At 41.6% G+C, this 24,431-nt stretch overlaps 1 protein-coding gene and 2 long non-coding RNA genes across 5 annotated transcripts in view; 2 read left to right on the top strand and 1 right to left on the bottom strand.

The window, feature by feature from the left end:
* The window catches only part of SLC38A4 (solute carrier family 38 member 4), a 29,399-nt gene extending 21,484 nt beyond the window's left edge, over window positions 1-7,915 (top strand). For 2 of the 3 annotated variants that reach the window (XM_017733163.1, XM_017733165.1), the window contains 4 exons: window positions 465-589; window positions 3,318-3,462; window positions 4,408-4,505; window positions 5,887-7,915. In XM_017733163.1, the coding sequence (XP_017588652.1) occupies window positions 465-589; window positions 3,318-3,462; window positions 4,408-4,505; window positions 5,887-5,988 (470 nt within the window). In that variant the 3' untranslated portion in view covers window positions 5,989-7,915. Of the gene's footprint in view, window positions 1-464; window positions 590-3,317; window positions 3,463-4,407; window positions 4,506-4,807; window positions 5,227-5,886 lie in introns of those variants that run through there. The other variant, XM_017733164.1, reaches the window with a different exon arrangement.
* LOC108446479 overlaps window positions 1,395-24,431 on the bottom strand; it is a 45,602-nt gene continuing 22,565 nt past the window's right edge. The window contains exons 2-3 of the long non-coding RNA XR_001861672.1: window positions 9,663-9,894; window positions 1,395-2,463 (exon numbers count right to left, since the gene is read on the bottom strand). This is a non-coding gene — a long non-coding RNA (uncharacterized LOC108446479). The remainder of the gene's footprint in view (window positions 2,464-9,662; window positions 9,895-24,431) is intronic.
* Window positions 16,924-24,431, top strand: part of LOC108446478 — a 12,070-nt gene continuing 4,562 nt past the window's right edge. The window contains exons 1-2 of the long non-coding RNA XR_001861671.1: window positions 16,924-17,062; window positions 19,740-19,819. This is a non-coding gene — a long non-coding RNA (uncharacterized LOC108446478). The remainder of the gene's footprint in view (window positions 17,063-19,739; window positions 19,820-24,431) is intronic.

The raw sequence follows: 24,431 nt of genomic DNA, 5'->3' as shown, positions 1-24,431 counted from the left end.
TCTTTTTACCTTGTTAGTTCCTCCATAGTGCAGAGAAGTGAATGATACAGCACAATCTGCTCCCTACCACTGGGGCAAGAGGGCTCTGTTTGAGAGCTGGGACATCTGGGTGCAGGTCAGAAGGAGCTGTTACCAGTTCAGTGAGTTGTTTCATGTTCCATATCACAGAAATTATTTTTACTTCAGATTCTGCATCCACTTAATGACTTTCTCAAAGTCATCTCAAAGATACTAGAGCAGAAAGCATCACCTCAGAGCTGTATTACCCTCATAGTCTCTGAATGATGGACTTGTATCAGTCAGGGTGGGAAAATTCCTTTCATGTCTAGCCCATAACATGTATCTAATGACAACAGCTGGGCTAAAGTTAATCTTACCTCGTATCTGGCTGCAGTGTAAAGATTCTTGTAAATGTGCAAGGTACTGCTTAAGTGATTTAACCCCTTTCTGTTTCCTTTTCGTAGGAGAAGTTGAAGATGAGCTCCTTCATACATACACTAAAGTGTACACCTTCGACACCCTCTTGCTGTCAGTTCGCCTGGCAGTGCTGGTGGCTGTAACCCTGACCGTGCCTCTTGTCCTTTTCCCTGTAAGTAACACGGCTGAAATCAGGACTAACCCATATACACTGACTGAAGGTGCTCGGCACAGACAGATTTTAGCACTGAAGAAAAGTAAGCCTGAGCTTTTTATTTAGAGAGCTCTGTTTTCTCACACGCAGTTTGATGAGAGCATGGACCTTAGGCAGTTATGGCTGCAAAATTCGAAAACTGAAATAAATCAGTCTTTATAAATAAATCAGGAATGACTTCTCTGTCTCTCTCTTGCTCTTTCTGTACTATATTTATCAGAGCAGTGCTAAGTACCGAAGACTCGGAGATATACTGAAACTATTTACAAGGTTTCCTAATACAGACATAGGCACCTACTATAGCATCCAAACTTAGGACAGACACATGAAGCTCAGATCACGCACTGTGCAGGACTCCCAGGCCAGGCTGCCAAAGTACGAGGACAGAGGCCCTTGTTCCCACCTTACATGCTTGAGTCTATGGACAGGTGAGGAAGCTAAATGCCAGAAGAAAGAGGCATATAGGACTCAGTTGCATAGTCAGTTGTCTGAGCAAATTTTGGAGCTTCTGTGTGCTCTTCACAGGGAAAAGCACAATAACCTCAGTAGCGTGGACAGAAAGGCACAGCTAAACAATTTGCTTTGCAGAGGGACCAACCCCCTCAGGGATCAATCTCCCCCAGTGAGCAGAGCTACAGGCTCCTGAATGTATAAGACTGTCCCTCATGCCTTCCATGAGCGACCATGCAGCAAAGGAGAAAATAGCCAATCTTCACCATTGGTTTTGGGAGGCTGGTGTGTCATTTATACAGCATGTAGAGGGACCAACCCCCTCAGGGATCAATCTCCCCCGGTGAGCAGAGCTACAGGCTCCTGAATGTATAAGACTGTCCCTCATGCCTTCCATGAGCGACCATGCAGCAAAGGAGAAAATAGCCAATCTTCACCATTTGGTTTTGGGAGGCTGGTGTGTCATTTATACAGCATGTACAAACAAGCCCAGCATCATGCTGCTGGAGGGCTCCCAGCAAGCTGCATCACACCACAGTGTTCCCATGAGTAACCCTGGGGTCCTGTTGCTCCGCTGTCCTGGATGCAACACACACTCTGCATATGTACTGTTTCCAGGCTTGCTGACAAATGCCTAAGAGCAGTGATCCCTGTTCAATGTTGTCTATTAAAAAAGGGTTCAGGTATAAAACACCCAGGTGATCAGTCCTTGTAGCTTGGAGAGGTCCAGTGCTCTGCCTTAAACATCATGTTCAGACCAGTGGCTAAATGTTTAAATTAGTCTTAACAAATTGATCAGTCTTCATGGGAAAAACAAGCTAAGGGCATTGCAAAAGCCTCTGTCAGGTGTAGCATTTTGTATTTTTAGATTTCTGTATAATCATTTTTATGTCTGAATAGTTAGCAGTTACATACCACAGTGCTGATTGCTCCATTAAAAGAACTCCTGAGAAAATACCATTTGCTTGCAAACCAGAATATCAAAGAGTTTTGTACATTATATCAGGACAGCCAGCTTAACAGATCTTATTACTTCAAATAAGGAGTATAATTGTATCAAGTATTTTTTTTAATGAATCACTCCATTTGTATTTTCTTAAAGTAGTCAGATTTTTTTTTATTTTTTAAAAAAATTTATTGCATTGCCAGAAAAATAAATGAGGTATAGATCTATTTACCATTAGTCACTGTAAAACTTCAGTTTGATAGCTCCTTTTTAAGGACTGTATCACAGAAGGAATAATGCACAATATGCTGACAGTAAGTTCACAGGAATGCAGGCAGAAGTTTTTTTCTGTAATAAAGCTGTTTTACACCAACTCAAAAACTGGACAAAATATTTTCAATCTGCCTCCGTCTTCCTAATACTGGTTCACATCAACCTGAAAAACATGAAATACAAAACTCATGCTGTGTTTTCAAGTGATGTACTACACTGAGAGAATCCCATATATTTATTCAATTGCCAAACACACGCAGAAGCGGTTATATGTTACTTTAAAACAACCAAACAGAAGTGTGTTTGGAGCTTTATTCAGTGTAGAAATATTTTTTTCAGTGGTACTTGAGAATAACACTGTCTCCAGCCACCAAATGGATTTGCTTTTGACCTTTTTTCTACTTACCATCTTTCATGTTGTAAAAGCAAAAAAAATCCATGAAGTGTGAGAAAGTCAGTGAAGCAAAAAAAGATCTCTGCAATAGCTTTTGGGATTATAATTTCCAAGTGGCATTGAAAAATATGCTTTTCTTTTCTGATATGTATATGTATATATTTAATTATTAAATAAAACAACGGCTTTATCCTTCAGAAAAGTAAGTGACAGAGTTCTTGTGGGATTTTCAGAGGGATCAGGTTCAGGAATACAGCAGTTCATATTTGACACATGCATTTTTCTTGCCTGATTAGTACTTATAGTGGGGGGTTCTTTGAGGATTTTTTTTTGCTGATATTAGCATCTTTCAGTTGAACAGATTTCATGTCCCTGATTTTACACCCTATTTATTTGACTTTCTTTTACACTGCAAATATTTGAGTTTCTGCATTAAACTATGAACCCAGTTCTCAAAAACCTACAACAGAGTGAGATTACGTTATGGGAATCAAAGACTGAAAACACATTTTTTCAGTCAGAATTTCTCACAGCAGAGGTAACTAACATAGATAATTTTTGTAAGTGAAAGGAAAGATAAACTAATTGTTGTTTTACTTTCCCTGCTGTTTTTCATCTTGCAGATCCGTTCATCTGTCAGTGCATTGCTGTTTCCCAAAAGGCCATTTAGCTGGATTAGACATTTCCTGATTGCAGCAGTAATTTTGGCTTTTAATAATCTGCTTGTAATTTTTGTCCCAACTATTAAAGACATTTTTGGATTTATCGGTAGGTTTCATAAATACTTTTATTGACTCTTTTATCCTTTCTACAACATATTTAAATTCGTGAACTGAAGGGCAGTCTCTGTTTGGGTCTTACAGTAGAGTAACGTAAACACAAATTGAAGTTAAAGGGGATATAAGAATTCCCAAACAGCTGACAGACAAAGCTATAGACTACCCAACTTTGTTGTTACTTTGCATGAGGCACAAGGAATCCAATAATCCCAGTATAAAAACTGGTAAGGAATTCCTATTTTGACCAAAAGGGAATTTAATACGTGCAGGAGAGGGAAATCACCTTTGGTTTTCAAGCCACTAGAGCATGAAAAAAATGTATTGACTTCCAAACTGTTACACTAGAAAAAGGAGAAGAGTGACACATTTCTTTTGACATTAACAGTTCTCTCCCTGCCACTTTCTTTTGGTCAGATTTGGCCTCTGACCAAAGAGGTCCATGCTCTGAAGTGCTTGAGGGCTCAGGGATGCAGATGCCTTCAGGAAAGATACCTCCATGGGGTTTCTGCAGCTGGTTTGCTCCTCCCTGCCTTTTATACCTGGGCCACCATGCTAGGCTCTGCTGAGCAGAGAGGAGTGGGCAGTTCTTAGGCACAGATCATCCACGCTCTTTTCAATACCTGCTTTCCAGGGTCATCCTGCCCTGGGAATGTCTAGTTGCCCTTGCTTCACCAGCTGACATGTAGACATCTGCACCACAGGCAGCCACACCACTTTGAAAAAATGCTTCCAGTAAAAAGTGTCTCTTCAGGCCCCAAGCACCCAAATCAGTGTTTGGACATCTACAGCTCTCTGTGAATGTTGTCTGCAGAGAGAGCCCTTTGTGCAGCTGGGCTCAGAAAGGCTGCTGCCTCCCCACAGGCTCTCTTATGCTGGTGTACCACTCTGCTTTTCTGTCAAATGGTGCAGCACTCAGCTCTGCTTTCCCTTCCAGGAGCCTCTTCTGCTACACTGTTGATTTTCATCCTCCCTGCTGCCTTCTACCTGCAAATTGTTGAGAAGGAACCCCTGAGGTCTCCCCAGAAGATTGGGGTAAGACAACTGGGGGCAGTTACAAAAGGAAGGGTGGGAGGGTGTGTGCTTTCCACTCATCATTAATACTCAGGCCTTTGAATTGCAACATCTGGCACTTGCTCATAAATGGTAGTGTCTCACTCAAAATACAGGTTGGGCAGTGGGATTCAGCTGAGGCTTCACAAGACAAAGCCTTTAGTGTCCTACTGCTCCTGACACTCACCTACATGCTCAGGATAAAGTGTGTCTTAAACCACTAGGAAAGGGGACTTACTTAATCCGACTTACGCTGTAGTTAACACCTGCATTTGCATAAATAGCATCAAGACAGTCTGTAAGAAGTTGTTGGTTCATCCTAGAAGACCAGCTGTGGATTAAGAGGAAGATTGAGGTCAAGGTTAAGAAGGAAGTTGTACTGCAGAGATAAGTAATAGCGAGCTCTCCTCTGAGACAGATCCATACACCTACAGGATATACGTATGAAGGTCTATTATTTATGCACAGCATATGTCTAAATGTCATACTGGACTGCCACTTCAATACCTTTCATCTTGAACATCAGTAACTGTCACTGAGGAAATGTTCTTTGAAAATGTCATCAGAAAAGTTACTAATGAAATACATATGTGGGCACATAATATAAACAGATGAGCACATCTATATATATGTTAACAAAAGACATGTAAGTTCAACTCATACATACTTCCATTATAAGAGAAGTTTACTATAATGAAATGATTTCTACAATGTCTTGTAGCAGTTATTATAGAAACACTGTGATTATTTTTTCATGTGTCTTTGCTCACTTTTCATGTTGCTTTGTGTTAGGCACATCTAGAATTTCACACCCTGCACTGAGATCACATAGAATATTCATTTTTATTTTACAAGATGAAATATTGTTAAGTGTGGACAGATTATGGTAAACTAAAGCTCCACTTAAGCAAAGGGTGACTACAAACATCTGAATCACTTGAATATATACAAAGATGCTGTCAGATAAGAGATACGCGTTTACCTGTTTGTCTAATAAGGATCAAACAGATTAACTCTGAAGTCGTTCTTAATGTCAGAGACTACGATCATTTAAAAAATCGTCAATTTTTAAAGATTAAAAAAAAAGTTGTTTCTCTGTTATATTTTTTATTATTGTTCATAGTACCAGAGTGGGTAGTTTTCAGATCTAGCTGTGTAAAGTCCATCTCTCTTGGACTGAAGTTCACACAGGACTAACTTTGATTCATGTAGCCCTTATAACATTACTTGGGCTTTAGTCACAGCAAATAACCCAAACTTAGGTCCTGGGTATTACATTAGTGCAGATCCAGTGGGACAGTCTGTGAGCTACAGACTGCTCAGTCACTTGCTTTATTAATAGAATTTCATTTTCCAATTGCAGGCTCTAATTTTCCTCATAGTTGGCATAATCTTCATGATTGTGAGTATGACTCTTATTGTAATGGACTGGATTTACAATCCCCCAAGCTCAAGACGTCATTGACCTGTGAAGACAACCAAGTGCTTTTTATAACACAAGTATTTGTATTGTGTGCTCCGAAGAATATCTAAATGAATTTGGGCAACAAGTCTAACACTCAGCTTTGTCAACTGGCTTGTAAAAGCTGTCATCTTTCAGATAGACAGGTCAGTCTATCGGGCAGGGAAGAGTTTCTCTTGGACCTGGGCAGCCATTCCCATGATCATCAGATCCAAAACAAGGCACTGGGGTTTTCTGGCCATTGCCTTTCCAAGGCTCTAGGAACTCTGTTTACTATCATCATGGGAGATTTTGAAAGGAGTGACACCAAGCTATTTTTGAGGACTATATCCAAAGTTATTTTGGTTTTGAAAATAGAAAGCATTCACCATACTTTTCATTTCACCTGGCGTCACCCCTTTCAAAATCTCCCATCATTTTGACTGACCTGCCTATCTGAAAGATGATGGCTTTGACAAGCCAGTGGACAAAGCTGAGCGTTGGATTTGTTGCCCAAATTCGTTGCCCTTAGCAGGTGACAGCTGTCATACAGAATAAAGCTTTCTGACAGAGATTCTGTGTTGGGGCACGTGCTTGAAGAACAGCAGAGTATTCTCATTTTGTTGTTAAAGATGCCTGTGCTGGAAATACCAGTCATTTCTGCTGTAGGGGTTTTTTTTGTTGTTCAGTTCTTAGTTACTGTGTGAGCTTGCATCACTGAACAAGTTGTATCCTCCATAAAAACTTGTCTTCCACTCTCACAGGAATTTAAGGAGACCACAAGGTGTGGCAAAGCACCCTATCCAGTATTGTTCAGTATTTGTGTATTTGATAAATGTTCAGTGCAGGAAACTGTAATTTGTTATATATAAAAATGTATGTATTTATGTACATAATTTTTTGTTTTCCTCTAGTCATAAATATGTGGTATATGATTTTTGATTTTTTTTTTATGTATCACTCTGTTTTCATAGCCACACACTTAATATTGTTTTGGAGGAAACATGTTGAATTGTTGGGTTTGTAAAAGGTTCATTTTTATTCACCAGTGTTTGAAATATCCCTGTAGCAAGCCCTAACTGCTACCTGTGTAAAAACACATTCTTATGTTTACTACTTACGTTACAATAAATGGCAAGATGTTTTCCTGTTCAGAATTTTTAATGCATGTCTTAAAGTTTTGTGTTACCATTGTACACCACAATTTTGAATTACTTGCTCAGTTGCTGTGCCTCATCTTGTCTCTGCATATGTCAGCATTCAGCAACATCCTGTATAGTTAAGTTATGCAAGGGTAACACCATTACTGACAATCTCAAGTGTATCATGCTATACAGCTGTTCAAGACAGGAGGAAAAAAGGGTTGCATTCCATGTTACATTCATGCTTAATTAACAGTCAGATCATGAATTGGTCTGTGTTGTGGAGAGCTCACTACATATGCTCTCTGCACACAGCAGGGAAAATCAGCCGGAGCGGTCTTGCTGCCTCCTTAGCAGAGGGAACGAGTGGGAAGGTGCGACTTGGGTTTATCATGCTTTCACAAACGCAAGCTCATGTAATAGGAGTTTTCATTATCTGACTTAGAAATCTGTTGAGTGCATGCCTGTGAATTCGGAAGGCTGTGAACACTCAAAAGTTGTTTCTGTTCCCACCTTCACACAAAATTCTGTTTGTGTGCGTGTGCGTGCGTGTGTGCGTGTGTGTGTGTGTATAAATTGTGTATACTTGGGGATTAACCGGAAAGGAATATCAAACATTTATTCCATGTCAAAGGCTACCTTTCTGAGCAGTATTATATGCTGACTTGAGTACTGTATCCTTAATATACTGGGAAACACTTCCTCATGAATGCTACGTCTGGCTTTGTATTTTTTAAAGAAAATGGTGCCAATAATATTTTTCTCTATTTTAAGCAGACTAATACAAATAAAGTTGTTTTATTACTGAAGAGACATTTAACATGGACTAGAATTAATAGTAAAACACCACCATACCTCTCTTCCTGTTACCATTACTGAGAGTTGTATGTATGAAATTGTAACTACATCTTTGCTTCAGAATAAAAACACATACTATGACTACAACTGAGTGTAGAGACTTAGGAATTCATGTAGTCCACCTAAAATACATAGATGACCTCAAGAAAAGTAACAGAACTATGGAATGATGGCATAACTAACTTTTTATGGCAAAAAAAGCAGAGATGGGGGGCTGTAAAATGTCACGGTTTTGAGTTAAAATACATGACAGTGATTGGCAGCTGCTACACGCACTGGGAGTAAGGCCAGTATTGGTCACTAACTATTAGCACTGCTGGGAATGCTGGATGTCGGAGTTTCTTATTCATTTTGTAGCGTTGACAATGGGCTTGGTGAAGATTTTTATTATTAGACCATCCATGAATGTATAATAAATTAACTTTTCAAAGACTGCAGATTATTTTTCATCTGCTTTAGTCTAGCAGGAGAAGAATTTTTGTTTGAAAACCAAGCAGAGTCAAAGTGGTAGCCTTAACACAGGTATTGCTAAAACTTGATTCCCTTTTAAGAGAGAAATTTGTGGGTCCATGTATCTGCAGATGAGCAAGATGGCAGACCCTTTATATAATAACCCTTTGGCATTCCCTGTTTTCTATCTATTCATGGAGCTGCATAGATGTCATTGGGTATGGTGAATGGCTTGTGTTAAAAGTGGGTTATCTGTGAGATACTGAAGGCCTCATTCTTTGGATTAGCTGGGATACACGGTACAGCAGCCAAGTATGGGAGTATATATGGTGTGTTGCTAACTATAGCACCGGAGTGCACACGGCATGGTACCGCTGTGTATAAATACTTCCTAGCATTGCAGCTGCAGGTTTTCCTGCTGTGAAATACTTGTCTGATGTGTACTCATAGACCAAAATACACTGGTCTACACACAGCTCCAGCATCAATGAGCTCATGTGGGAACCATGCCCATGGCCAGCCGGCATTTGCAAGCTGCCTGCTAATGAGGGAGACGCTGCAGCTCCAGACACGCGCTCAACACCTCTTCCACAAACATCCACCCTGATTTCTCCTTCCCTTCTTGTTAGGCAGCCTTCATTCCCTGCAGCATCAGCTCAGCTCTGTCTTGATGATGCTTGAGGTATAATTTTCTTGTGTCAGAAGGCTGTTTTAATTAAACAATTACAATTGTAGAAAATGAATGAGGGGAGTTAAAAAAAAAGGTGTGTCTTCAAGAACAAAAAAAAAAAAGTAATGAAAATGTTAGAAATTTTAGTGGCCATAGAGGTGTGTCATCAAATGGATGTGTCAAGAATGCCAGAAGTGATGTAGAAAAAACCAAAAACAGAAGTAATGAATATTTCGGCTCTGGATTTAGAAAGTGGCAGAAAATGGGACACTCATTAGAGGCCAAAATCTTCTCTAGTCCATAAATAATCACAGACTGTATTCAATAGCACCTGTCCTGAAGAACAGCAGCAGGCCTAGGCGTGTCAGAGTAGCTGGGTCTGGTGTTCATTTTCATTAAACCCTTCTGGTTCTCAATGGCTGACATAGTAATTAAAGCTAGTCAGCAATTACTCACTAAGAGGTCTAGGTGGTGCTATAGATGGAATATTTCCATTCATTTGTCTTTAAATTTCAGTGGAAGTTTTACAGAAATTGTGCAACAAAATTCTGGCAGAGCTCCATCTGTTTTCCATTTACCTGCTTGGCAAAGCTCTGTGGGCTCCAGGGGGGCTTGCAGTTCTTGGCCTCCACCTCTCCTGGCAGTGGGCAAGGGCCAGCCCACTCACACCCAGCACCGACAGCCCCAGAGCTTTGGCTGGGGGTCCAGGGTGAGCTCAGGGTTGCAGAGTTTGCTTCTGTGGAGCTCAGCCTTGGTGTTGTGACAAAACTGTCAACAGTTGCATGGCATATTGTGTTGTCTAGTACCATCCTGGAAAAGAAAACAAACATGGTTTTAGTTAATTAATTAAATCATCACTTACTGAAAACACTTAAAAGCCTGTGCTGAACCTGGGTGATAAAAACTGTTAAGAGTATGAGATATATGAAGCTGAAAGTGATCTCAGGTAGCCTACTGTTCCATACCTGGATCAGATAGCAGTCTTAGCCAACAACAGTGGCTCCAGCTGTTCATTTCCAACATTTAATTAAGTCAAAGAAAAGAAAATGGTTGTGCTAACTGGTCTCACAACCATTACCACGTCTAAGAGATGTTGTTTCCAGCAATGCAGGACACATCATGGATACCTCAGTACCCTCTGGACAAAGAGGTGCTGAGGGCATTCCCAGTGCTGCAGAGCTGCTGCCTTCATCGGCAGAGCATTAGCACTGACAGGAGTTATGTCCTGTGGAGCCTAATCCCCTTGCCCACCAGTCGAGCCAAGTTCTAAACCCAACACATCACATAATGATAAATAACTTTGGAAATCAATACGATGACCTAATTTTGCTACAGAAAATGAGGAGACCTCATGCTGTTACTAACAGTGAAACAGAAGGTGTTTATTACCCAGAAGAAGCAAAACTAAACATAAAAGGACGCTTGCTTGGCTGCAGCTCTCTAGGACACTTTGAAGTGGATGTTTCAAAGTTCCACACACTCAAACAGAAAGTGTCCACAGCATTCATTCAGTTTTACATGTAGCACACACCTCTTCAGGCTCATTTATTTTGAGGCTTGAGAAAATTATCCTGTTCTCAGTACCAGATTGTCTACACATAAATTATTACCTAACTGTTTATTCCCAAAAGGAGGGTCTGTACCTCCTCTCAGGGGGAAGCTTGCAGATGGCAGGAAGTGATGGCTGCATGCCATCAGCATCACCCTCCTTTTCACTCTCTGACCTAGGTGGAACTTCTGTCTTTTCCACCACAGACTATCCAACTCTTCCCACCCTTTCTTTCCAAGATGGCTGAGTTCAGGTTTTTCACTAGGAGCTCGAGCAATTGACCCAGGCTCCAGATTGCCACAGTCAGACTAACCCAACAAACTCCACGTGCATGGGTTAACACAGGTGCTCACACTGAGATTGACACTTCTTTGAATCCCCCACCTTTAACTTGGTCTATCCTATGTGAAGTTGGAGAGCTTGGCACAAAACATTCCTGAGCTTCCCCAGGAAGAAGCGGCTGCTGAAGGAGGCACTTTTTCATGTACCTCATCTTATTCACTGTTTCCTACAGGTCACTTGATGGTCTCCCCTTGGCTTGTAACACCTCCTCACCATTCAGAGGCACTTCAGCTTAATGTATCACTAGTGGACAGAAATAGATGCCCTACTTACATTCTCAAAGCCCCATTTCAGGGGTTAGGAGCCACCTGTTTCCCTCCTTCAGCTACAGAGTGATATAACTTGCATCTAGCTGGAACCTGCAATGAACTGATATAAATCTTCTGATGGTGCCTGAGCTGCCTTAATTCACCTCTTTGCTCTTAATAATTCTTTTGCACTCTACTGTTCTTCTTATAAACCTTTTGCAAAATGCCAATTTGCCCTCTTTTCAATCCAGCCTCTAAGAAAACAAACATATGAATTACCTCTGCTTTTACACTTGTGAGTAACTGGGCAGATACAAGCTCAATAGAAAATTATTTCCCCATTATTTTCTCCAGGAAATCGGATGTCAAACCCTAGGCCGTTGCAGGAAATGTGGTTGTTCCTGGTATTGCTCATTAGGAGTCTGCAAGACACTGAATACTTCTACTAACCTAACCCATAGCAAGCTGGGCAAGCATTTGCACATTTTGTGGGTGAAACAGTCGGCAATTAAACAGCTGTGCATGAAGTTGCTCCATTAAAAGCAAGTAGAAAGATTCACATGCACTCAAAGACAAGTGGCAACCAAAATAGGAAGGAACTTATTCTACATATTCCTTAAATAATTTCCCGTGTTTTAACTCATAATGGAAAACCATTATGCACACACTAAGCATGTGGTTTATTCATAGAGTCTGTCACCTCTGTATAAAATACCAATTACAGCATAATCTGCTGCGCTTTTTTTCTGGGGTATGACTCTTCTCTGATTTTCACTGAAATCATGAACACAAAATGTGATGTGCTAAACACATGACATACTGAACCAAATGTGTAATATTTCTAACACATGATTTGAAATCACCTTATATTTACATTTATCCTGCACACAGATACATGAGTTGAGTTGAATGTGAAGTGATACATTTGGATTCAGTCTCCATTGATCTACTGATAATATTAACATGTCCTTTGAAAGTATTCTGCTTAGTTATATCAAAAATTCTTATTGATTTTAAGCTCAGAGAGGTGAATCCTAGTCAGAAACCAAATACACAAAGTTGTAGTAGTAGTAGTAGTAGTAGTAGTAGTAGGCAAAATTTTGTCCCATCTTTTAAGAAAAGGTTTAGCAGTTGACCTCTGTCATATCTGTCCATAGTTACATCCTTACATAGGGTAGGCAGAAAAAAGGAAAGCAGGGGTGAAACCCGTTAGCAAAAAATATCAAGAATCCAGTCCTGAGACTTATGCAATATAAGGAATTGTATTTTGCCTTTTCTTTTACAGTGTCTCTCATCACACTAGAACAATGTCATTTTTAAGACAACCAGCCTATGTGTGTGGCTGTTCTAAACATTGCTGGACAAAGTTGCTTATTATGGAGGTCACACAATTGGAGGAAGTTGTAGCCATGTGCCCAGTGTATTGTTGACACAAGGCAAGATGCCTTTGTTTACTATACACTGATTAGATCTTTTTTTTGTGTTAAATGCCCTTTCCTAATTGGCATTGCTCACTGGCATGCTTCCACGTAAGACCCAGCAACAGCATTTAGTCAAAGGAATCAGAAACAGCCAGACACTTGCCCTGACTGGTGCCTGTGGATAATTCTGCTGACACTTCTGCCTGGAGAAAGCATGCAGGCACATATCTCTGACAAGAGTTTTCAGCATTAGCAAAAACTTATAAATTGCTAATAGTCAGACACTAAATCTTTCCAGAAGAGGGAAGAGAAGTGAACCTAGTGTCAGCAGACACAGCTGCTTGCTGGCCGTCGGGATCACCTGCCCCAGCGCTGCGCCCAGCAGTGCCTAGACATCCTTTCCAGAGCTCGCCAGAGCAACTTGAACAACCCAGCAGGCAGATTGTGCTCTGAAACCCTGGACGAGCATTCACACGTCCCTTCCAGTGGTTCTGCTATGGGACAGCATTTCCAGCAAAGGGCAGTAACATGGCAGAAGGCAAGTGTTACCTCAAAGTGCTGAAGTCCTTTCTCCAATGAACACATGCTCATCTGTTATCATATGTAGGGTCACTGAAGGCAGCTGTCTGATATCCTTTCACTTCCAGGTTATGAGTAAAATTGATGCTAAAACAAATCGACTGATACCTGTTCTCTGAGTTAATCTGTCTATTGTAACCAACAAAACTGCTTCTGCTCACATTTGATGTTCTGTATGAGGAAAGAAAATTTTTCTGACATTTCTGGCAATGTTAAACAGCTCTGCACTCAGTAACCCACAATGTGCCCAAGAAAATATGTGTTTTAGAATAATCTCTGCATTGCTGTTTCCCTATTGCTCATGCCTGTGTAAAGAGTGTAACACGTTCCTCAGTTCCTGCAAAGCATGACATACTAATCCTCACAACTATCACTAACAAGCTGAGGAGGAATTTCTGCCATACCCACTCCTGTATTGTAAAACATCACCCTCAAAATGATTGAATAAGAGCCGAGTATGGAGACAGATCATCAACACAGGCACTGTTGCTCTCTGCCACCATGCAGAGAGTAGTGGGGTGCTGTCTGTCCAACCCTTTTTGACTCATGTTTTGAGGAAGTCACCATGAGCTGCTGCATGCAGAATAATTTCACATGATTACTGAGGCATCAAGCAGCCAGCAGAAGTGGGGAAGCAGAAACAAATTTGACTTTAAAATTACGGATTTCCCACAATAGATTCTAGATGGGGGAAAAAAGTGTTTTCCCCAATTACATAGGGGGAAGACAGATTTTATCTCATTGGTTTCAAGTAAAACGAAAAAAGGAATAACACATTTAGATGGTATTTATAGGTAGGAAAAAAACATAGTTGTGATGGTCTATAAGTACAAAATTTCAGTCATTAAAGTTTTAATTAGTGCTGCCATGAGTAGTAAGAAAGATAACAGCATGAAGCAATCATATTCAAGTGAACAAAAATCCTGTCTTTGCCTTTACTGGGAAAATGGCAGCATTGTGTTGGCCAGGAAAAAAAAGCTTTGCAAATAGCACTGAGCTGCTAAGAAATCGAGGCTAAGTTCATCACAGTACCTAAAATGCTGGGAGAAATTATTGAAACTCGTAACAGGATCATCTCATTTGCTCCACAGGAAAGAGGATTCACTCAGTCACCTCTGAGACTTTCCATGGTATGCATCCAGAGTAAGTTTGGAGGAGATCCTAAGAGGCATGCAGATGGGGCAGCAGAAGAAGGGATCCCCGAGCAGTTCAGCCCTTGATGATTACCCAGGGCACCAGGCCAGTGCTGCAGCCCATGGTGCTGGAGCTCACACTGATACCAGCACCCGAAAAGGTGAAGCCACCCAAGATGCAGTCATGATGAGGAGTAGAAAGGTTCTGCAGCATGATCTTTTCTGTCTGCTCTCCCTCACCAGCCAGCACATTACTCCCTCTGCAGATAAACACCTCACAGGACAGGAAGAACAGATCTGTCTCTACTCAGGCAGTGTGGCTCTATGCAATACCACATAGATCATGTCCATATGGGAAAATTTGCTTTCAGCCCTGACTGAGATGACTATGTCCATTTTGCCTCCAGCCCATGCTCTCCAAATTGTCCCTGTCTACCTTGGTCTGCAGGAGAGTTAATTAGCCCAGAGGGAAATCACACTGAGGAGTGTGTGAATAATTAAGGTTGCCTGTCAGAGTTTATACTCTGGTCCTAGTATTTTTAGTATGATTGAGGCACCCAAATCAGTTTTATTTGGTTCAGACACAGCTCTGCTCCCACTGAGCCAGCTGGAAGCATCATGTCCACAGCCCCAGAGCACAGCACAAGGAGCTGGTACACTGAGCAGGCTCCGTGCCTGACTCCCTCCTGCTTCCTGCTCCAGGAGCTCAGGAGAAGTGACCCTGATCCCACCTTAGCTAGCTTCCAGTACCCACGGGACAGCACACAATAACTGGGAAGCCCTCCCTGAATGAGTTCACCTGGCAGCATCATGCAGAAATTCAAGCTGGCTTTTTGCAGAGCTGCCCTGGGAAGCTGTGCTATCTGTATGACTTGGATATTTCATCCCCACTTTCCCTTGGATAATTAGTGCTGACAGACATAACAGCAGTAAGGAAACAAGCAAAGGCTTAAGCTACAAACTATCATCCGGGAAAACACTGACAATAACAGGGAAAAAACTCTAATTTTCACTTCTAGCTTTCATTGTAGGACTTTTGTTTGGTACAGTTTCTGCATCCTTCATATGCATATTAAATGTGTAGGGCCTGATCCTGCAGCTTTTATGCACTCATTTATTTTGAGTTCCTGGTTATGCAAGAAGGTGTGTACTTGCAAGACTAAGGTCTAAGTGATCATTTCCATCTCCTTCTTTGTATATTACTGATGTCTCTGTACTTCTGCCTTATTTCCCCTGGCAAAGCCTTTCAAAGCCAAAGGAAATGAAACAATACTTCCCTCTACTGGGGGACCCAGGAATTCTGGAAATTATTGTGAAGTGTTAGACTTTTCTCAGCTACTTTTGCTAGGCTGAGGGACAGGCCACAGCAGCAGAGGGCAAAGCAGACAGAGAAGAGGTAGGATTTTTTTTGTTTTGTTCTTATCTCTGGATTAAAGCTTTGGGGAGTTCTTATATAACTCACTTTCTCCTTCAAGTTTTAGTCAATATGCCATGTTTATTATTTTAATTATCAATGCAACTCTGAAAATCCTTGTTCTACTCAGGCAGTATGCTAAGAGTTTGTAAGTCTTGCTGTGCAATTTTCTGGATCTGTTGCATAGTAGTTAGGTAGATTTTCTCAGGCTGCAATTGCACGGCCTATTCCAGGAATCCAGTGATAGTTTTGGAAAAAAAAATCAATCACCACCAATGAACATCTTTGAAACTCCCATTGGGGGTATGATTCAATGACTAGCTGGGGGAAGTCTCCAGGGGACATGGAAAATTTTGCTTGTGGCTTATAGATCTTCTTGAGAAGGCTGTTCCGCAGGGCTGGAAAGGGTGATTCCCACTGGAGTCATGGGAGCCCTGAGATTTCCAGCTTTTTTTATAAGTCAGGATCAAGTAAAGCAAGGTCAAGCACCAGCTGTCTCATTCCTGATTTCCAGGCATCATCTACTGGCAGCTGTCCATAAGCTTTTCTATAGATAGATTTCTACTGGTTGTAGAGGCCACAGGGAAATTTGATAATAGGGGAGATTTATACCAAGTAATTCCCAGATACCTCTGTTACTAGTTTTGTCTCTGTCAGGTTGCCTCCCAGTCTTTCTCAGAGTTCTGCACAATGCTTATGTTACCTTCCATACTTTCTGATTGTTCGTAACTTACTTCTGTAATCAAATTAGGCCCACAAAAGTAAGTGTGTTCAACAGGCTTAACATCTACAAATCTGTCTTCATATGAAATCTGAAGTGTCCCGAATTGCTCTTTAACTGATGAAGTATCGTTATCTAACACCTCTTTAACCGATGAGGTAACAGATGAGGTATTTCAGCTGCTAGTAAATGTTACCATTTCTGGGCTGAAACACAGAACTACGCAACAGCAAAACTACAGGCAGGAACACAGCCACAAAACAATTTTTTCAACTGAAAACAGGAAGAATTATGGGTAAGACCTCCATGGTCAGACCCTGAGACCATCTTTGGTCTGCATCCAGCTCTTATTGAAGCAAAGCTTTTACGCATTCAATAGTAGTTGCTCAAGGATGGCAGCTCTAATCCGGGGTTTGCATTTTGCCAGGTCTCTGGAATAAACACCTGCTGCTTTGGAAAAATCACAGTGGCATCCCTCAGGGGCTACAAGAGGTCAGACTGCCCTCTCCTGCCTCCTAAGACCCACTTGAGTCACCAGATTAGCACGCTGGCTAAAAAAAACCACCAAAAGGTAATAACACAACTTGATTCATGGGCTTGACATGCTCAGCTGAGGACTCTTCCCCCACTTTTTGTTCAGTTAGTCAGTTCCTCTCTTTCACAAGGAACCTTGGATACTGCGTTTCTTTCCTGTGTCCGGGAGCATACTTGCCCTAAATCTGAAATGGAAGGAAAATGTACTGTTGCTAAAAATGACCATATTGTCATTGCAAGCAGGTCATGAGCTCTTTACGCCAGCAGCTAAGCAGTCATGCTCAGCTAGCTCCATTTGATGAAATCAGGTTGCATGTATGAGTAACTACTTATTCAGCCTCATATTGAATTCAAAATCTGGTCATTTAAAGTCAGAATCAGAAATCAGAAGACCATAGGCAATCACAAGGCCTAAGTCACATTGTAGGAAAGGACTTTCTGTTCTTAATTATTCAGAGCAGTGGGACCTCAAGACTTGGCATCTCACATTGAGGAGAAGAAAGGGCCTTTTTTTTGTAGGAAAACAGCACAGCAACCTCCCAGAAACAACATAGCTGGAAAGAATAGAACTGGAGAGATTTCCTTTTAGGGCAAATCTCTCAACCATTCACTGATTTATTATTAACATTTGTACTGCTGCTGTGCTAAAAGGTTCTGGCTGGCTTGGACTCCACTAGGCTAAGTACCATGCCGATGGCTTTATCTGCGACTTGAGGCTGCAGTTCAGCCTGTAGCCCAAAGACCAAGATCAGTGATCACAGCTGAGGGGTGACCTGCTTGTCCTTTAAGCCAGAAAACCGTGGCAGAGGACGTGTTCCCAGGTGAGGGCTGTCCTTGCAGGTAGTGTGGTCACTACTGTCTCAACACTTTTCATTCTGAAATTGGGACCAAATTTGAGCAAAATAAGTGAAAGTTCCAGCCTCTTCAGACTTTCACATCTGATTCTTCAGACCTGTATGGCTTGCTACCGAACACAGAGGTCCATCACTTCTCATTAGAAACAGGCATTTGCAAAATGGGGGGAAATTTCAACCAGGTTTATGAGATACACCTAAATGTGGCAGCAACTGCTTTTAAAAGGCCTGATAATAACCCACTGCATTTGTGGCACTGGTCTCACACTGGCTTTGCTCACTGTGGGTAATAGAGTTGTAAATTCAACCATTGCAACATGTTCAGTTCAAGGATCTCAGAGATCTTTTCCAACTTAACGATTCTGTGGTGCTTTTGGATGTTTGGTGACTCTTGCCCCCATGTGGAACTTGTTCAGTCACATTCCTCAGATGACACATCCCTAGTACGACTGGAAAAAAATTGTGCATCCTCTTCATGGTACCACCTATGACTAACCTGCCTGGTTTGACCATTTTTTACCCCTTAAAAGGCACAGTCTGAGTCAATAACACCCTTCAGCCTTGCACAGAGCCATCTGAGCTGTTCCCCACTGCACTTGTATTTGACTGGGCAGATGGAGATTATTCTTTCAGGCTGGAGAGCGCTGGAAACCATGGCTTACAGCAGCTGGGAACTGCTAAAACAAGCCTTTTACTGTTCATGTACTTGAAAGTAAAGATGTAGAGTCCCAGGAGTTGAGGTGAGGCTGCAGCACCTGGGGGGTGGTTTGCAGAGTGTTGGGGTGCCAAGCTTCAGCCTTATACGTGCTGCAGGGTAGCATGAAACAGTCCTGGAGACACTAATCCTGGATGGCTTCATTCTGTAGTTCTGCCTCTGGGTAACCATAGCCAGTAAGTTTGCTGTAAGGGCAGGATTTTGCAGATAGATACAAATGATTGTATATAATAATGAACATACTTACTGGTAGTTTTAAAAAGAGTTGAAGAAAGCAAATATTAGGTAAATAGCACAACGTTTGGTCATAAAATCTTTGAAATAATAAATTGAGAGCTTTAAGTCCCATTCCCTTTATTGCCACATTTTTTCTGGCTTCTGGCTCCCAGACCATGAAAGATTGGCCACTTCAGAGCTGGCTGTTGCCGAACAGTCTTCAAACAGCATGTAATTAACATTTTACCTGTTCTTCCTGTGAATTATTAGGCTTCACTGCACAAAGAAGCCTAAGAAGAGCTTTTGAAGATAATGCTCCATGGGTTAGCCTACTTGGCCTCTGTTGGCCAAGACACAGCCTTGGAAGGAACGCCTTGTCAAAGAGTCTCCATACCCTGATGCAAAAATATGGCACAACACTACAAAATCCCTTTTTTTATTTTCTTGTCATAGGTACTAGATACCACATTCTGCAAGGACCACAGCATGTGCCCTGATCATCCTCCACCCAAGGTCTGAAACCCAGAACCCCACAGTGGTTCTCTGGGGGCAAATGCAGTGGTCATATCAACAGCAGCAGAGCTGTCATGCTTCCAAGATTTTATTTCAAGGTGGTATGCCGTTCTGGAACACATGGCCAGCCAGGCCACATAGACAGCCACATGACATCAAACATGAAGCAGGCTTTGCAACAAGGAATTCTGAGGCGTGTGCTACCCAAGCTAAATATTCAGCGTAGCTCACTAAAATAGCCACTCTCCCTCCATGTTTGATCTTTTCTTTTTTAGCTGCCTTAAACAGAACATTCAACCCAAATAATTGCATATTGTCCTCAGCCTTTTTCACATGGCCTGTTTTCTAAATCCACAGGAGTTTTTCTTTTGCCCACCTTTGGTCTCCATCTAATTTGTCTTCATTTACTATTCCAGATATTGATTATATGCTCCAGAATCACCTTAAAATAGCAGAGTAAGTTTTATAGAGCAAGTCCAGAGAATGAGATGAAAAGGTAAGCAGTCTACCTCAATGCTCACTAGTGCTGCTCAGTAAGCAGAGTGGCAGGGCAGTGCCTCCCCATGCTTCCTGCTCTGGCTCTGCATACGGGAGACTGTTTGGTTTGCACTCCATTATAGCCCCCAGATCCCCATGGGTTTGCTTTGTTCTGCATAAATGCCTGCATCTTGTTTGTAACCCTACATCTGATTTTGCTTTACTAGACACAGAAGCTCTCACCTGATGATCTTAGAGATCTTTTACGGCCTTAATGGTTCTATGATTCTATAAACCAATCAGCTGAAGCTTAATAATGACACTTCCCCAATGGATTTAACTTGGAATTCTCCTGCTCTCCACGGTAACCCCCATCCATCTTAGATTGGTTATGCCTTGCATTTCTCTACTAGCTCATGACAAAATTCATCAATCCCTGTTAAGACAACTAATTTATCAAAATGTTTGCTGTTCTAGTCCATGTACTGAGCCCCTCATGGGTAAAACTCTGTTGGAACCAGAAATATGGGGGGAAGAAAACTAACGTGGATTATTTCAGACTCATTCTTTGTAGACTGGTCAAAGGGAAAAAAACAGGTGTTGTTTAGACACGTAGGTCATATTTCTTTCTAGGACAATGAAAAGTTTTCAGACAGGGACAAAATATTTTATATCTGGTGATTTTAAACCTGGATAATCTGGCTACATAAATGTGGATGAACTAGGAACACAGCTTTTTTGCTGGGCCTATTACTGTTCACCAGTCTTCCTCAGTGAGAAATTAATCGGCATGCTTCTTCCTTTACTTCAAATGTGTTTCTAGAATTTTTATGTAATCTCTAAACTGTCACTCATTTTCTCCTTATGTTCTCCTTCCCCTCTTATTTGATCCTAATGGATACATTTTAAGGCTAAGAATTGCTATGTACCCTCTCCTCATGTCAGCACAGATCTGAATTCTTGTGGAGATAAAAAATCAAGCCCTGAGGTAAAGATTTCTAGTGCTGGAGTATCTACAACTGCCACAACTAAGCAGTTACAACTCCCTGCCTTATGGCAAGTAAGTAAATGGTGTCTTGATTTAAATGTCCCACAATCCTACAACAGTATCAGGAGGAGAGCCCAGCCACCTTGTTGGCCCAGCATCCACCACCTAGCATCCGTCTCTTCAGCACCTCCACCTCTGCAAATCTAGTTCTTTCCAGTGTGCTTCTTTGGCTGTACCTCTACATTTGAAACTGAACACAACCTACCAAACACTATTGATTGAAACATTATGTTATCGTATTACTTTCAATAACACTCCAACCCAAAATAGCATGTGCCTTTGATCCTCTGTACCAGATGTTTTCACTGAGCTATCCACAATGGCATCTGATTTCCTGAGTGGCTAAAAACCATTCCCAACTCAAATTACTCTTTCCACATGCATATGCAGTATTTAATATGATGTTGTATCATTGTGTTGGGTAGCTGAGTTTGGTCCATCTGACTAGTAAGTCACACAGTATTTTTATTAAACTAGAAAAACCATTACGTGCAAGATTAATGTCTGATCTTCTTCATTCCCTCTTCCACTAGCTTATGAAGAAAAATATTTTGAAACCATCAGTCAAGACAGATCTATGTGTTATCAAGCCAGATCCTTCTGGTTTTTACCCGGTTACATGATCAGGCCTGACCTTTATCTCTTTGTTTACTGAATAGCTAATTGTGGGAACTTTTGTCAAATCCCTGTTCAGAAGAAAGCATATGCACTATCACTACATCACTTTGTCTCTCTAAGAAGAAAGGTGACACCACACTAGTAGAGCAGTGTGGAAACTTCCCATTTCTTCCTAGGCATCAAATTCTGGTTCATGTCCTCTAGGATACAAAAAAAAAAAAAAAAAGTGCTTGGAAAGATAAAACAATACAGGACTATTAAGTTGTCATACATAATAACTATTCCGAACATAAATGCAAATTTTTTAGGTAGTCTGAAGCAAAAGGTCAAATGGTCCATCAGAGCTTTTATGCGAGGGTGCCTCAACTCACTGAAAATCTCTCACAGTAGATTCCCCGGAAAGCTCCTTGGCAGCTTCTGAACTCTGGTCCAATGAGAAAAGAATTTGAGCACATAAAAGTGGGATCTAGACACTCCAGTCACAAAACACATTTCTTCACATCCTTGTTGAGCTTCCACCTACCCTGATGAGCACAGAGTGGGAGTAAGAGCTGGCCAGAGAACTGCTGCTCTGCTGTTCTCTGCAAGATCATGTGGACAGCATTGCTGGCACAAGGATGAGGGTCAGGCTGAGTGGTAACAATGAGTAGATGGTGGAGACTCATGAGGGCATAAAGATGGCCTGCAGTTCCACAAATCATATAATCTGTTATATATTTTCACTACTCAGAGTGGACTGATAGGATAAAAATCTTCCTGTTAGCCTGGGTTCCAATGGAAATGAAGATGATGTAATTTCTCTTTCTCTCTCTGTCAGCTCTTCCTGAAGTTTTCTGATGAATTTTTGGCTTGTTTTCATGCAATCTGACAGGACCTCACAGTCCTCAAAAAAGTAATGTTTTTAAAAGTTGAATGAAAATCAGCATCTAGAGAGAGAAGAGATCCAAATCTTCACCAGAGGAAAGGTTTCAAATTAAGCCTTCTTCCTCTGGCCTGTTTGGCTATTTGGCCATGTCTCCAGCCAGACACAAAGTGTCTTGCCTCTTGCCCAGTCAGCAATTAGGTGAAAGAGCAGGGAGCTGTAGATAGGTTTAAAGAACATGGTGTGAAAAAGCAAAAATTGACAAGAGTTACAAGGAGCATTATTTCCGCAGACACAGAGGAGCAGCCCAGTTCAGTTAGCACAGAGGCAGCTGCTCCCAGCTCCCCTGGGCTTCCATGTACAGCAGCAGCTAGGAGTATCTGAGGCAAAATACCTCCAGTGGAGCCCTAAAGCAACCTCACTGCCTTCTCCTAGTGTGAGCCCTGCCTTTTCCATCCATTCCTGGAGCACTAGTAATGCAATGAGCACCATGTGAACCAGCACTAAGCTTTTAGCCACATGGGCAAAGTTGGGGTTTGCCATGCTGTGTTTGAAGGATTGGAAGCAGATATTCCTTGCAAGGGAGAAACACGAAGGGATGACATGGTGCAGAAGGGCCAGGCTGTCCACTGCGACAGCCCACGGTGACAGGGAGGTGATGGAGTGATTGCTGCCAATGAACTCAGCATCTATCCCAACATATCCCTACATGGCAGAAGGCAGCAAGCCTGTATTTACACAGCTGTGGCTTGGTCCAAGCAGGTGATAGGACCAGAGGTGTTTTACCATCTTAGGTAAAACCATTTGCCATCCTCAGCAGATCCTCTGCCTCCCTCACCAGGGTAAAGAGTCAGGTTCTGGGATTCTCCCAGTGGACAGCAGCTGCTGATTCCCTTCTAGCTGGATCCCAAGAGCAGCCTTTAATTTTGAAGTCGTTAAGCCTGTTTTCCGAAGTGGATCCACCTTGCAAGGCAATTTCACTGAGACCAGAGAGAGAGAAAGTTCTGAGTGGCTCAGTAGGTTCTCAACACTTAGTAAGGCTGGGAGAAGGTCTGGGCTCCTGTACGACCTCCAAGAACTGGCTCTGCATTTTATCCAAACAATGTGGATTATTAAATAAAAAAAGTATGTTGGACATGTTCAAACCAGTTTGTCAGATGCAAAACATTGTGCAAACAGATGTAGAAATAAGGTCATTTTGCAGTCTTGATTTGTCCCAACACAGTGAATAAAACCAGCCAACCAGTATAATCTGAAAAGCCTCGGACATTTTATAGTCTTCCTTGCCCTTCAGGGATAGAAAAAAAGAAGGGAGGGAGGGGAAGAAAAAAGCTTTTCTGCATCTGTTTAAGGAAAACACTAGACAGTGCTCAATTTCACTTTTGTGGGAGAATTACAGCCAAAGGTTTGATACATGGTTTTACAGCACAGAAAGATATTCTGGGGCATTTTATGGCCACTAAAAATGTTGTGTTCTGGTGTGGATAAACACTCCATTATCTGAGAAGCTGAATCATTATCCCTCAGCAGCAGTGTCATGACAAATTTTTAATTGGGAACTTGTGGTGATAACAACTAAAAGTGCATCATCTTTTCCAGGAAGCTCATCTAATGCAGAGATCCATTTGATCTGATTTCTCTATCGACTTGTGCTGCATGCCAAAATAACAAGTCATGCCTTCATGTCACCACTAGAAATGAGCTTAGCCAGAGTCCATCTCCAGACAGAAAACATACCCAGAGTCTGGAGGGATTTGAAATCACTAAATCATAGATCGGGAAGTAGCATCCAACAGAGATCAGAAGAATTTGGTAGAATGGGAACAGAGGTTGGGGAAAAATAAACAACAAGAAATTGCAATAGAATTCTGGAGATCAGTGAAAGCACTTTAAATGCAGTTTTGTTATGATACTTTCAGTAATTAAAGGCTAGTGAATTTGACAAGAAGAATTTATGCTAACATGCTGAAAAGATGAAGAATGAGTGTGCTATTCCCAGAGATACAGACAAGATATTTTGGGGCCATTCTGTTAGCCCCCTGAGAACTGCTGCTGCTGCTGCCCCACAAAACTGGCTCCCAGCCAGTGGGAGAGACACCGGGG

The sequence above is a fragment of the Corvus brachyrhynchos genome, unplaced genomic scaffold (genome assembly GCF_000691975.1).
Source record: "Corvus brachyrhynchos isolate BGI_N302 unplaced genomic scaffold, ASM69197v1 scaffold32, whole genome shotgun sequence".
Lineage (NCBI taxonomy): Eukaryota > Metazoa > Chordata > Aves > Passeriformes > Corvidae > Corvus > Corvus brachyrhynchos.
This window is presented reverse-complemented; position numbering and strand designations above follow the sequence as displayed.